The 15,883-nt window shown below is 44.4% G+C and overlaps 1 protein-coding gene across 3 annotated transcripts in view; it reads right to left on the reverse strand.

Annotated features, from left to right (window-relative positions):
* The window catches only part of LOC138582988 (monocarboxylate transporter 6-like), an 863,635-nt gene that overhangs the window by 82,072 nt on the left and 765,680 nt on the right, over positions 1–15,883 (reverse strand). For all 3 annotated transcript variants that reach the window (XM_069654831.1, XM_069654832.1, XM_069654830.1), the window contains 2 exons: positions 3,649–3,792; positions 1,009–1,857 (listed from right to left, as the gene is read on the reverse strand). In XM_069654831.1, the coding sequence (XP_069510932.1) occupies positions 1,009–1,857; positions 3,649–3,792 (993 nt within the window). The remainder of the gene's footprint in view (positions 1–1,008; positions 1,858–3,648; positions 3,793–15,883) is intronic.

Consider the following 15,883-nt stretch of genomic DNA (forward strand, 5'->3'; position numbering starts at 1 on the left):
ATCGAGGAGCAGCTGTGGAGGTGGCAATCTGCATTCAGTGGGGGCGTTATTTTATGAGCCAGGTTTCTCCCAAGGGGAGCACGCCCTTCCTGTCCTTTCTTCATTTTTGGGAAGTAGCTCTCAACTTACTCTCTGATGTTAAACTCTACCAAAATAGTGGTTCTCTTCCTACTGACAAATATTTTCTCTCATCTCTTCCCCTGCCTATCCAGTTGCCACCTGACACTGTCCCCTACTCTTCTTCAGCTAAAAACCCCAGCATCATCTATGTCCCTTCTCTACTTTCATTTTCAAGCATCTCTTCACCACTCTTGTCTTCTCTAAACTGGGCTACTCTGCCAACATCCTCTTTGGTCTCCCCAGCTATGTTTTCTGTCCTTTCAACAAGATCATTAACTTCGCTACCAGGACTCTCTTTGAACTCCCTCACTTCACACCTACTTCCTCATAGCATCACCATGTTGGATAGCTGACAATGCAAAATCGGGCCGGATCTAAACATTTTCTCCAGGTTCACAGATCCAACCTGGGTCAGTTGAACTCACCCCCTTGTAAGAAGCTTGCGGTTTTCTGTCAAATCTGTCAAAATGATTTCTTATCTATTGTACGTTCTTTTTGGATCAAAAGAACATTGTTAATTCCTGTATATAAATACAATAAATAAACTTGTCTATTTGTGCCATTGCTTCCGGTAAAAATACTCTGATGTTATATCCGCCTCTGTTCCAACAAACACTGACATGTATCACTATTTAAGACTAAAGGCCAACCACTCACTCCCCCTTTCATGAACTTTCAAACACCATACTGGGAAAAGACAGGCTGTTCTACCATGATGCCGGGAGTTAGTCTGATAGTCCAGACGTAATGTGACTGATTCTGCCTCACCATGAATTGGCTTCCAGAGGTGAGAGCCTCACAGGGGACACTCCCAGATGCCGGACCATTCAGTTCACCTCTTGCTTTGACATGTCCTTGCCCAGAATGTAAGAGTGCACCCAGACCCACCTGCGAGCGGAGGTCCGATGAGGATGGTGATGCTCCCCATGATAGTAAAGAGGCCAAACGCTCCAGGGAACCGTTCCATACCAACAATGTCCATGAGCACCTGAAACACCAGTGAGCCCAAAAAGCTCATGGAGATGCTGAAGACCACACAGTAGACCAACAGCATGGCATAGCTGTTCCACAGTGCTGCAATCAGGTTGCTAAGACTATTGACCATCGCAGCAGTGCTGACAACATAGAGAAGTTGACCTTTAAGGCAGGCCATCTGTGAGATGAATCCGGCTAATGGCCGCCCAATGATGTTTATAAGGCCAATTGTGGAAACTAGCATGGCTGCTCGGCTCTCCTCTATTCCGCTGGAAGTGGCATAAGGCACCAGGTAAAAGAGCGGAAGCATGAAGCCCATCACCAACCAGGTGATGCTCAGGGTGTATATCTGATATCGCTTGTTGTGACACAAGAGGTCAAAGGCCAAGTATTTCTTCAACCTACAGCCGCTTGATGACTGTTGGCTCACTATGCAGGAGGTGGTGGGCAGCTGTGGGCTGGGAGAACTCTTCTGCCTGTCATCCTCATTTGTCTGTTGGGCAGCACCTAGCGCTGAGGGTGGGGGGCGGTTTGGCCGCATCACAGATCCACAGACACAACAGTTGAGCAGCACTCCCCCGAAGATGAGGAAAGTCCCCCGCCAGCCCATCCGGTTCAGCAGGTATTGAGATATAAGAGGCCACGCAGCCATGCCAATGGAGGCACCAGAAGAAGCGAAGGCGTTGGCGAGAATTCGGCGACGCACAAAGTAGTAGCCCAGCACTGTGATGCCTGCCTGGAATGCAAGGGATAGTCCAAGCCCTTATGGGAGAAAGAAGCAAAGAACAGAACATGATTAGCATCGGGATTCATTTAGAGGGTGTAATGTAAATTGGAAATTGCAGAAGGGGGACATGAAGGGAAAAGTAAGATGATGGGGCATCAGCGTAATTTATAGTGTGAGTCTGTAGAGTGTGGGTGGTTCTTAGAGCATTTTAGGGTAGGTGAGGTTCTGTGGTTACTGGAGGATACGCAGGAGTCATCTCGGCGATGTAGATTTGCAGTCTGCAATATATGATGGCAGGTGTCAGGGGTGCATTCTTGAAGGGTCGGAATATGTGCTGAGGGATGTTGGAACACTGTAGGTATGGAAACCTGGGGACTATACATTAGGCAAGGTCTTCAGCCAATAAAGCTTTGGAATCCTTGAGAATACTGGGCACTGTTTTAGATCTGTATTGCACAATATGGTGGTGGGTCTTGGGTCCTGTGCCTTGTAGAGTGCCATTGGGAAAGCATGAAAGGGGGTTTCGGGCAACATGGCATGAGAAGGTCTCCAAATATATTATGGTAAGAGTTGGTCTTAATATAAAGCAGCATCAATGGTCCTGTGGAACTGTAGAATAAGAGGGGCTCTCTGGCATTGTTAAGACTGAGTGAGTGTTGAGGGACTGTAGGATGGGGGTCTGTGACCCTACATAGATAGGAAGCTTCATGGTGCTGGAACATAAAGCAGTACTGTGGAGCGCAGAATGTGGATTTTCATGACATTGCAGTTTGAGGACAGTGGGTAATATAGGGAACGATGGGGTCTCAATGCCCCATAGGTGTTGGCTCCTGGGCACTTTATAGTGGCATTTTGGAATACTGTACAATTGGAATACCCTAGTTACAGGGCAATAAGAGATATTCTTAGGAAAGGGATCTCAAGGCACTGAAAGGTGGGGTCATAGACACTAGGTTGGGCTGTGAGGTCTCTGGCACTCTAAAGTTTTGTAATTTGGCTATCCAAGAACTGCACCTGTGGCCAGTATCTGCACGGTCAATATTGTTTACAGACAAAAGGGAGTTGGACTGGAGTGAGTGAAGAGGGGAAGAAGTGAGCAACACCGAGGCAGAAGGGTCATGGAGGCACAGGGCATGTGTGATATGGTGTCTGGTGGGACTTTTTACCTACATTGCTAGATGGCCTATGTATTTACGCTACCAGAAAGCCTACCCAGAGGGTCAAGGGGAGGAGCATTCAACAGTGCAGGGGTAGATCAGGCCATAGGGTGAGCAGAACCGGTGGGTTTTCATGGGTTTTCTGAACTTGCGGAGCACTGGCTTCTTGTGGGGAGATGTAGGAAGGGAGTTGCAGAATGAGACGCTTTAGAAAGGAAGGGTCCCACTCTATAACACTTGCATCTTGGTTGGGGGAAACAAGCAAATTCTGGGATGCTGACTGTAAGCGCTTGGCCGGCTGAAATTAAGGGAAATGTCTGGTGGACACGGAGCATAGGCCAGATTGCATGGTTTTTGGCACTTTCTATGTGGTTCCAGGATTTGGGTGGCAGCCCAGACCAGAATAATATTTTGAGTAAGAAGCAGGAGAGGGGGGAATAGCCACCGTGGAAGCAGATGAAAGAAGGTCCACTTGGTGCTTGCTTAGTTTTGCATTGTGATGGACAGGTCTGCATCGAAGGGGACCTTGATGGGTCAGACTAGTGTTAGGGTGCATTTGCTATGTACCACCAATGATACCACCAATGATGGGTCTCATGGAGATGTCTATAAGGACTTAGCTGAAAAGGGGCAACACTGGATGTGAAGGGGGTATCTGCTGTAACTCACCTGTAATGAAGCCAGCCGTGAGGTACAGCTGGAAGATATTTTGAGCGAAGGAGCTGGAGACCATGCCCACCCCAGCCAGGATGCCCCCAAGGAAGACCGCCACCCGGCAGCCATAGCACTCCACCAAGATACTGCAGATGGGCCCTGTACATAATGCAAAACAAAGGGCTCCGTCACAACACAGCAACTAGTAACACAAAACACATCTGAAAGAATTGTACCCCAACATACAGCTGAGGAGCATGTAAGAGAACCTTTAACTGAGGGACATGGACAAAAAACATACAGATGAGGGGCGCGTAGCGCACCGCACTAGAGAGAGGCCTGTAGCACAATGTAAAGCCAAGGGGCCTGCAATTCAGCAGAAAGGAAATGTACTGTAGTGCAATGCACAACAGATAAGCCCGTAGCAGCATGCAAACGATAGGCGTAATGTCGAGGCGGAGACTGTGCTGGGGAGCAAGTACATTTACTGAAGAAAGGAAAGGGAGCATCACTCATTAGGAGAAACAGCCAGGTCTGCACCATCACTCGGTCATCACCAACTCACACACCACCCTAACATGTCATGCTCATGCAGAGAATGCTAGAACATCCAACACACCGTCTCCCTACTCAAAACAACCCATGACAACGTCCTTCAAGGGCACCTGACAGGATGGAGCAATGGGGCACCCTCAAAGGTATGTGGTCAGTGCATCGAATGCAAAAGCATTGAATGCCATACCAGAGAAAAAAAAGCATCAGAAAAAAAAGCATTGAATGCCTTTTTTTTTTTTTAAGATAAAGGGTTTAGTTTAATAAAAATGGGTTTTAAAGGTTAGAAAAAGGGTGGTTGGGGGCGACCCCCTACATAAAATTCTTTTTTTAATGCATTCGATGCTTTTTTTTCTCTAGTATGGCATTCAATGCTATTGCATTCGATGCAATGACTCTTAAAAAGCATGCACACAGCCTGCATCACGCTAGCTATTGTCGGGGGAGGGACAGGAGTTGTTTGAGCCGGTCGAAGCTGGGTGCATGCGTTCCAGTTTGTTGCTGTTGTTGCCCACAAGGCAGGGTGCGTCCCTGACTTTAACACTGTCCGAGCTGGCACCTCCATGATTCTGTGGCATGCTAGCTGTGAGATATCCATGAATGGGCAGCCACTACCAGTTTGAACTGCAATCAGGCATTGGAAAAGGCCTTGAAGCTGTAACTATGATGGCCGACACTACCGTATTCAAGAATTGAACAGTCCAAGAACGATGCAGAACAGTCTGGGATGCATGCGTAGTTTAGCATGGCAAAAACAAACAACTTAAAATGCAAGCATTTCAGGATCTTAGACCGATAGAGTGCACGCTGCACTATACTTGAAACACTATTGGGGTTAATGCGATGAAGAATTTAAAACAAGTTTTGAGAAGTAATACATCAAATGTTATTGTTAGAACTGGGGGTTAGGCACATGACACGTGTGTTAATGATTAATAATGTATTTACCAGTTACACACTGGATTTATGATGCTGTGTTTTCATTTCCTTAAAGAATGTCGAATAATGTTTGAGTATGTGGCTTAACAAATATGATTTCATCAGTGCAAGTTTAGCTTTAAATCAAATTCATTTGGTGTAGATCTCAACCTATAGAATTATTAGGGTACTGGCGGATGGAAAGGACAGTGTTTTGGGGCGTGAGGTATCTCATTGTATATGGCTGCAAGGCCCCTGAATTAATACAGACAAATGAATGCAAAAAAACAATAGGAGTTACCTTATGAAAGCAAACTATTATACTCTATGTCTGTTCTGTTTATCATGCCTGTTTCTGATAACTGATAAACTGGATTGAAGGATCAGAGCTCTCTCTGTTTATGAACCCCTATCTGGTAAAGAAAAAAACCTGCTGTTGAAAAATAAAAATGTAACTGTGTGTCCAAGGCACACCAGAGGCGGACATTACCAGTGCAGGAAGATAAGCCAGTATTCTTGTACACATGTGAAAAAAAAAACATTGCATGCAAGAATTGTTGTCTTCTTCTTCTACCCCTTCCCAAGCCCACTAAAATGTTTGGCTACAGACCCGTTGTTCCGCAAATATGGCATTCGTGAAGTCCTTCGTTTCCATCTCTTTCTATTGCAGCCCCTCCTTCTGTGTAGGTTACCAACATCTCCCTTTTTCTCGTGCCGCTGTTCATTTGTAATGTAAGAGGGGAAGTATACTCCATCTCGATGCTTTGGCATGGGGCGGGGTTAGTGGGTGTTAAGGAGAATTCTCTGTTTAGGCTGAATTTCCTAACCTAGTGAGTCCCCCAGCAGCTTTGCTGGATTTTTGGGGTTTAATTATTTCTCCTGCCAAGAGTGAGACTCTTTTACCCTCACTCTTGGACATGATTTGAGTGCGTTTCTTTGACTCTAGATGTGCTTAATGGGCTATGGGGCCTTTTACTCCATAGGGCTTCATGTGTCTTTGTGATGTGTGTTACACAGCACCCTCAGTGCAGTAACACAGGAGTGTTATAGCGACCCCCCAATATAGACTCCATACCCTGGGACTGACTACTGTCTCCCAGGGCATGTAAAGTCACCATTGACTTTACTAGTTTCAAATTTTGACCAGAACCAGTACAAACCATCATATTGTGGACGTACTGGCCGGGGCAATTCGATTGCCCCGGGGTCTTGTTAGTCGAGGGGGCACGTCTCCGTCCCCCTGATCGAGTTTTGGCTGGTGGCAGTGGATACTACTTTTTATATTCGACCGCGAATATATCTCTATGGGATTTCCCATTGTTCGAGGCTACCAACTTTAATTATTTAATTCCTATAGCCTCGAACATACCGCCGGTTTATTTATTTAATATTAATTCTCCGGTTGGTATTTTTTGCCAGAACTCGGTTCTAAAATGGCGTTTGTGTTCGCTTCTGTGACTCCAACCCAAGTTGAGCCCTTTGTTCCACTTTTTGGCAGGCTTCTCCACAGAAGCCCTCCATAGTGGTGCCACTCTGTCTGGGGTACTTAGGAGGGGTGGAGGGGGATTTAGGCACCCTGGACTGAGTTGCCTAGGCAACTCAAGTGGCACTCTGTCCTGATTGGCCCAAGTGGTGAGCCGGCCGGCTCACCACTTAGCATGTTTGTGACAGCTATGCTGAGTGAATGGGGGTTTTCTGCATAAAAGCAGGGCTTTGGGGACTGGAACTTTAGAAGTCGCCACAGGACCTAAGAATCCGACGAGGGAGAAGCTGAGCCAACCTGCTACGATGACACCACCGGTGGAGCCCTGCTGAACCGTCTCACCACTTTTCCCTTCTTCCTTTGACTGGTGGGGATAACCAGTCTGCTTCCTTTTTCGCTTCCTGGAGCATCTCGTGGCCGCCTTGCCTGTGCCAAGCACCCCGGCAACCGGGATACCACGTTTTACCACTACCGTGAATCAAAGGGTAGTACCTTTAACCGGAAAACTCTGTGGCTGGTTTCTTCACTGGCAGTGCAACGACCTTCATCTTTCCTCCACGTCAAGATCTTCTCTTCCTCTGGTCGATGCTGCGACTTGCACCCGCTGCCAGGAACAACTGCCCCCGCTGGAGGATCCTTTCCACATAAGGTACCGTGTTCCGCCTGGCTTCCCTTGCAACCGACTGTACGGGGTAGATTTAGCCCCTGGCTTTCGAACCTGGGTTAGCCTGGGACACCCTGGCTAAACTTTTCTGAGCCTAACTAAAACCTTTCTGAACTCCCTGCAAGACTTTTTAAGCCTGTTGTCATTGTGTGATCTTGGGTGCATTTGTGCCCTGCTCTCTCCAAGAGAGGGCCCGGCCTATGGACTTTGGCTCACAAGTAACTTTTGACTTTCCTGCTTTTCTTAAGAGTTCCTAAGTATTAGTGTGGTGTATTTTCCTACATTCTGCCTTTTTCCCTCCCTTTTTCTTTAACTTATTGGAGTGCCATCTATAGTTAAGCGCTCACCTCTGTCTGGAAATAAGTGGTGTTAACGAAGACTTGTCTGATAAGGAATAAGGGATGTATATATAATAATAGTAACTGTGTTGAGAGTGATTTACAATAATAGTGCTGGAGTGTTTCAATCAGTGTGTTTTTAAATAAATAATTATATACCTCGATACCAAAGCTCTGGTCAGTGTTTGCTTGTGCTATTGTGTCTGAGTGCCTATTGTGTATACTTTGCATACTGCCTAACTCTTCTTGAGGGAAGTCTGACTGCTCAGCCACAGCTACCAGGTAAATCTGGGTGGTATAGGCTGCTACCAAGTGGGTTTACTTCCAACACCTGTAGTTCTAAATCTTTTGCAGTGGTGCCCAAGGGAACTGCACAGGTTTCTGCCTAACAGTGGGAATACTGAAAAATGAGAAATTGATGATATTGAGTGGAGGAGCAGTCACAGCACAGGTGTGTACAGCACTGGTTTCTAGCGTCCACATGAGCCATGTCAGGGTCTAGCGGTGTCTTGGTGCTATAGTGCAGGGTATTACAAAAATGTGGCTCAGACTTCAGAAATAAGTTTGGCATGTAGCCATTGCAATAATGTGTCAAAAGGAGATTACATCACTCACCCTGAAGGGCAAGAAGATATATCTCAGAGACATTGCAATCTGCAGGTCAACTGGGGTGATATATAGCATCAAGTGCCCATGTGGGCTGCTATACATCGGACAAACTTCAAGAACGGCCTGCGAGCGATGGAATGAACATAAATCTAATATAAGGTGTGCTAACATGAAATCACCAATGGCAAGACATTTTAAAGATCAGAGACATTCAATAGCTCAAATGCAGTTCACAATTCTGGAAGTGGTGAGATGACCACCCAGGGGGGGGGGGGACTTTAATACACGTCTCATACAGAGAGACATGTATTGGATAGGCCTCCTCGATACACAACAACCAAGGGGGATGAATGAGGACTTCTCACCGAATTGCTTTATCTAGTTGTTAGGAAAGTCAGAGTAGAGAGGTGGTGTACCATGCATCGAATGGAGGTTGAGTTGAGTAATATCATTAGGACATGAGTAAACATGATCTAGATGGTTTAGCAGAGTGCTATCCCTGAAGAGCTATCAGAGAGGTGGATGTTAGATGGCATAAATATGTAGTTAATATGGCACACATGGGTGCAGAGTCAACAGATGAATAGACTACTTGAGCAGAGATGGGTATGTAGGTCTATATACGACACAACTGAGGCTGACTACTTAAAGCATATAGACCTCGTATGATTTGAACATCTGTATAATGATGCATTGAGAAGTCTTCAGATCAAGGATATTTATGTAGCTTTAGTACAGGATGGGGTGTTGGAATGGAAGAATATGCAGAATGAGGTCAGTGATACTATGAATGAGTTAAAGCATTAAGTCAGTGGTTGAATTGGAACACCTATATAACTATGCCTCGAGAATCCTTTGGATTGCAGAAAACTAAGCAGTGTAAATAGGAGGTGGTAATAGAATAATATGCAGAATGAAGTCCGTATACCACTTTGAGCAGCTGCATGAATAATACCCTCTAGAATGTACCCACTTTTACACTATAGGCGCATACTAAAGAGCAGATACCTATAATAGTACAAAACAAGAAGGGGTGAGGCCAGTACAGAATATACAACAATGCAGTCTGCATAGCAGTTTGGGTAATTACATGCAGAATGGCATATCTTCTCTTTAAACGACAAAAACGTGGAGTAAAATTAATTATCCCGTGGTGACTGCATGTATTTACTCAGAATTAAAGACGTGATTGCCATCACGTAGGACCTTAGATACAAGAGGCGTGCACTGTCTGGAGACACCGAAGCGGACAAATTGCTTCCTGCTTCAGCCCGGTCACGCGTACTTTCACATGACGCACTGTGAGAAGGAGACACTGCAAAGCTTTGAGAGAGAATACAGCTGCAGCTGGCTCTATTTAAACATAGAATACTTCGACATCATGTAACTTTGGTTTGAGAATGTATGTTAGGAGTGGGAAGTGATTGCAGATTGATTACTATACACAGGCTATCACTAAACCTTACCGGTTATTGCAGGACAGTTGGAAATTGAAGCATGTGAATTTTGACAGGAGAGTCTGTACGGAGAGGAGGCTCTTAGTTATATATTGAACAATATCTTACTAGCTAAACAGCACCTAGACAACTGCCTGTGATTGCAGGTAGGGAATGGGTGCCAATGTTGCAACATTACTCTTAAAGTGACTGGCCTGAGATTGGTTTGCCCAGATCTTGTTCTACTTTCTCTGCAATCTAGGTTTACTTCACACTGGTCCTCGGATATCAGGTCAAAGGTATGTGGAGTTCTATGTAATATTGATCACGGGGTTAGAGGTGGCACTCTTTGTGATCATAGAGGAACAGCCTTACAGAGAGCCGATAGTGGCTACGTACTAACACACGGGTATGGATTGCTGATCTCAGGGTAATTTAATGGCATACTGGAATGGCACAGTTACCTTGAGAATAACATGGATGGAACAATTATTGTTGAGAGTGGATGTAACTACATGGGGAAGGTACCGCTGTTATGGTTGATCAATATCATGTCTGTGACTAAAATTGTATAATCTTTGAAAGTATGGGTCTGATATGGATCCTTTAGATATGTTGTTTCAGAAATTGCTTGCTCCTGAAGAAGGGGATCACTCCGCGAAAACGCGTTGGGCCAGAGAAACAACGACTTCATATTAAGGAGCACTTGTCTTTTTTGTAAAAATGTGTTTTTCATTTTGGTTTAAAATCGAAATGTACTTATTTAAGTGGAACACTTGTTAAAGTTGATACTGGATACATTGAGGCATATGTATATGTGAACATGTGCGTTTTGATTGCTTATATATGTTAAAAAGCATTAACTATTTTTCTAAATTGTTGACTGTACGTTCAGTTATGTAGGTGTGCAGGGGACGGGAGTGTCTTATATGATAGCCACTTTGTATTAATTGTGTATTGTGTAGACCTCGTGTCAGGGCCTGTATTCCTCCCATGCACCCGGAGCTTTCTTTAATCTACCGAGAGTTTTCCGGAGAGAATATTAGTTAGGTGTGCATGCATACATTACAAGGTTTAGCTTACGTGGGAATAGCATTCTTACTAATAACATGTCAAACTGTGTGTATTAAGGGAATATCAAACAGAGTTTACCTGGGAATGGCAAACTTACTATGGATGTCAAAGTGAGCTTATACTGAATTTCAAAATGGGTGCTTGCTGTGAATGTCAAATTGGGTGCTTACTGGTCATATCAAGCTAGGAGCATATATGAAATGTCACACAGTCAGCTTACTGGCAATGCCAAACTGGAAACTTACTGAGAATTTCAAACTGGGAGCTTATGTCACGCTTGCTGGGAATGTCAAACGAATCTACTGGGAATGTTAAACTTTGAGCATATGGGGAATGTTATGCTTACTGGGAATAACATGCTAGGTGTTTAGTGGGAGTGCCAAATTGGGTTTTTACCACGATTGCCTAACTGGGAGCGAACTTGAAATATTAAACTGGGAGCAAACTCGGAATGTCAAATATGGAGGTGACTGTGAATGTCAATCTTGGAACATGGAACTTATTGGAAATGTCAACCAGGGTACTTACTAAGAATGACAACCTGGGAGTGTACTGGGAATGTCAGACTGGGTGGGTTTTGGGAATGGCAAGTTTGCGGGCAATGCCAGGCAAGGTACTTACTGGCATTGTAAAGCTGCAAGCTTACTAGTAATGTAAAATTGGGAGCTTACTTGGAATTTCTAACTAGGAGCTTACTGGGAATGTCATGCTTAATTGTGTGAAGGTTAGTGAAAATTACAAATTGGGAGATTGCTCGGGTTGTCAAATGAGGAGCTTACTGGGAATGCCAAAGGCTACAAGGAATTTTTAACTGTTAGATTTCTGAGAAAGACAAACACGGAGTTTACTGTGAATTTCGAACAGAGAGCTTCTAGGAACATCTGGCCCACTTGGAACGTCGAGCTAAAAGCTTTATGGGAATGTCAAAATGGGTATTTACTTGGAATGTCAAACTAGGGTGCTTAATTGGAATTGAAAACTTTGTTATTTGTGGAAATGTCAAACTGGGTGTTTTCTGGGAATTTCAAACCAGACACTTAGTGTGTCAAACTGGAAGCTTAATGAGAAGAGACTTTAAGCTTAATATTACCAATAAGCTGGGTGCTTACTGGGAATGTCAAACGTGCTTATTGTCAAACTGGGAGTTTACTAGGAATGTCAGACTGGGTGTTTATGGAGAATGCTAAGCTTGTTTTCAAATTCCAACTGGGAACTTACTGCCATTCTCAAACTGAGATCTTAACATTGAACTTCCAACAGAGTTTACAGAGGATGTCAAACTGGGCTATTACTGGGAATTTCAAGCTTTCTTGAAATGTAAAACTCACATTGGGGCGGTGTCACATGGGTAGCTTCTAGAAATACCAAACTTACAGCAATTGCTAAACAGGGACCTCACTGAATATATGAAACTCTGAGCTTAATGAATGTGATGTTGGGAGCTTTCTTGGAAGGTCAAGCTGGGGCTTACTGGGAGTGGCCTTCATATGGAGAAGATCAACCAGAGCTTACTGTGAATGCCAAACAGGGAAGCCACAACATGATGAAAATCCTCAAGGGCACCTGGCCCAGATGGTCTTTCTGCCAACACCATGAAGACACAATCAAATGGTTAGTCCCAGCTTCATGTAATCTTTTCTAGTTATCCCCAAATAAGAACAAATCCCGGGTACACAGTGATGTAGTATTTTCAAACTAATCCATAAGAAGGGATCGGAATAGGGGCTATGGAAAATATTTTTGCGCAGATCTTATTACAAGAATTAAGAACATAGGCATCTTCGCTGCAATGAATTCCTCGGTTACAGATCAGCTGTATGAAACATAGGGCCACTAAGGATAACAGTATGTATTACTTGGCCTATAGAGAACATCAAGATAAAGAAGTTCTCTTTTTGCTTGTTTGTCAGACTGCTAGAAATGCTTTCGATTCCAATCACAGGGTGAATCTGCAGAGGAAACTTCAATCATGGGAAATTCTTACAAAATGACTAACACTTATGAATGCATTGCACACTGAGTCCTGGCTGCGTGTCAGATTAGGGCAAATCCTGTTTAATGTGTGCATGGCAGACCCACCGGCCAATTGAAAAATAGAACACAGACTTTCCCACCTAAACTGGGTGGGGTTCACGTGTATATGCTATGCCGTGTGTTCCTTGATTCTGCTTCTGTTGATTTTGAGAGCGTTGGACTGTTTTGCCTCGCATTGGAAACAAAATTAATAATACATAAAAAGAGACCAAACTACCACCTTTTCCTTACATAAAAAATTATTGATGGGCATGACTCCTGGAAAGTAGCCGGCCCTCAGTCTACTTTGGGATTATGTTCGATCAAAAGTTAAACTGGGACACCTATATATGTTGAATGATATAGGTCGAGCTATGGGGGGCTAAGGGAGGAAACGCCCGAATAGCTTGGGATCTGAGGTGGGCAGTACAGGGAAAGGCTACTCCTATTATGCTCCATTGGAGTGAGATCGTGACCCTCTCCTCAGCCATCAACTTCGATTGAGTGGGGGTGGGAGGGATTTGGAAATGTGTTTTTCTTCTCCACAAATGCACCTTTATCCAAAAGAGTAGGTTGGATTTGGAACGGACGTCATATAAGACTGCTGTTGAAACTGCCCGTTGCAGGTTGGCTTTTCGTAAAACACCAGCTGGACTGGATACCACCTGTTATCCCTTATCAAGAGATATCCGGTTGAAGAAATCTAAGTAGGTAGATGCCTAGATGAGGGGAATCAGGAATGATGTTGGAGATTTTGCGGCCCGATTCCTCTTTTGGGTGTCGACTTGCCTGAATTCTGAGGGGATGCTAGTTTGCCAGTGAGTTACCAGTTACGTGCTGTGAAGCTAAGATGCAGACGCCGAATATATTGCGAATGCATTAATCCCTTCCCAAGGAAAGACATCGCACCAACATATATCAGAAAACCTGTGTTAGGGAATAACGCCGGTCCTAATGTATATAGCAGGGACGTTCGGAATCCCAAGAACATTCAGGTTTTGTAAATGATGTGGTGAAAGTTTGGAAAATATTGCCTACTTGCACGTCCAAGGCTAAAGGGGGCTACATCCTGCTTAATCCGATGCAAAGAATCCGTGCAGCTGGAGAAGAGCTTGTGTACCTAAAAGAGGTCCTTTAAATTCTGCTTGCTCTAATCTGTTGAAATGTATTCATTACTATGTTGAGTGATTTCCCCCAGGCGTGTCATTCAGGGGAGGCAATTATATTTCAGTTGTATAGCTTAACACTGAGGGCTGTAATTTACAAGCTCAGGGAATGTGACCTACTAATCTGACATTCCTCCTGCCAAATAACCCCTCTGCTGTTCGGAGGGCAGCAGTATGAGGGGTGTGGAGGTGGAGGTGCTGTGGAAGCTGCATGGTGAAGCCTTGTAAAGTGGATGTGCTTAAAGAGCGCTGCGCGGGGTAGGATGCGCAGTACACTGCCTGTGAACAAGTCCAAGACAACATTATACATCACAAAAAGTGTTGCTGACCTTGCAGATCCTTGTCCCACTTTCCATAAAGTGGAAATGTGAAGCGGACATAGAAAAAGTATGGTCTGATAGCACAGCAAGGCTTTGACATCTGTGTGCAGACCCTGCTGACGCAGGTTCGAATCCCGGCAGGGTCAAACTCAGCCTTTCATCCTTTTGAGGTCGATAGGCGAATCACGCTTCAAGCCATGCATAATCCATTACACCACATGATTCTGTAATTATAGTCACGTGGTGTAAAATACTGGTGCTGGCAATTGTTTCTTCTTACTGGGCTGGCTTCACCATCGTCTGGCCTGTTTCTAAATCACCTGCAGATCTGAACCCAGGTAAATGAAAAGATTGTTTTGAAAGATAATTTGAATCCTTCGGAATGAAGGCGTCCTCTATTATGGAGAAAGGACGCCTCATGAAATGCTGGAGTTTAGGTCGCATTTTAATGGTAACAAACGGATGCTTTGCCTGCAGAACGCACTCACACATGCGTCAGTGTAAGGCGAGGACAAACTGTGAATAAAAGAGGCGGATTCCATGTAAGCTCGCTCCTTTCCTGCTGAAGCTGAATATAGTGCTGTTCTGTCATGAACAACACTTTTCTAAATGTGCACCATCTTCAGAATCGAGCTCTGGCTCTCTTGCTATTGCAGGTCATAGTGTCTTTGGTGCCAATGACTGACTTTCTTTTATGGAAAGTAGGACTGTTTCTTTTTCCTTTTCTTCTTGTGTCCACCCAGACTCCCCCCCCCCTTCATCACACTCCCCTCTCCCATCCTCTGCTTTTTCTCAATAACATTTCAGCACTGAAACGGCGATGCTGGATTTACAGACTAAAATGCTGAGTATCATTGAAAAGGGCAATTCTTATCCTGCTAGACCGGAGTGCTGCTTTCGATTTACTAGACCATCAGCTATTACAAGAGGCACTAGAGAGAATAGCCAACTGTTCTAAGGAAGCCGTAGGTTGGCTAACGTCATTCTTAGCAGACCGAATCTCTAGGGTACACTGGGAAATACATTCTCTAGTGAGTCTAACATTATCTGTAGCGTTCCACAGTTAGCTAGTCTCTCTCCACTACTTTTCAACGTATACATACGCCTCCTATGTGAAGCCTTAGACAACATAAACGCCTTTTTTTTTTTACTAATTATGCTGACGACACACAGCTGGTAGTAGAACGGAGTGGAGACCACACGAAAGACAACAAAATGGTGAACGAACTTTACAATACCATTGAACAATGGATGGACCACAACTGGATGTGTTTAAATGGGAAAATAAACGGAGCTGATGGCTTTTGGGTCCAATAATGCCAGGGCCAAACTACCATCCAGCTACGAGTCTTTCACAATAAAGGAGTCCCCCATCCAAGTAGTTACTAGTGTCAAAACAATGGGTATGACACTGGAGGCTTCTCGGATCTGTTAAGTGACTTCAATTCAGCAATCCCACTAAGTCAGTGCCTCGTCTGGGACGCCCAAGGGAAGCCCTTATTTATATATTTGAATGACAAGTTATACTCTGGATGATAAACCCTTATATAAGGCCACTCTCTTTGTATCCCCCTGACCTCACTGAGCCAAGAAGTAGGTTTGTTTTGCAATTTAAAAGATTTATTGGAAAAATTAAACAATATATATCACACTTTTATAATAAATTAATATTTGATA

This window comes from Ambystoma mexicanum, chromosome 3q, assembly GCF_040938575.1.
Source record: "Ambystoma mexicanum isolate Mex_15411 chromosome 3q, UKY_AmexF1_1, whole genome shotgun sequence".
NCBI classification, from domain to species: domain Eukaryota; kingdom Metazoa; phylum Chordata; class Amphibia; order Caudata; family Ambystomatidae; genus Ambystoma; species Ambystoma mexicanum.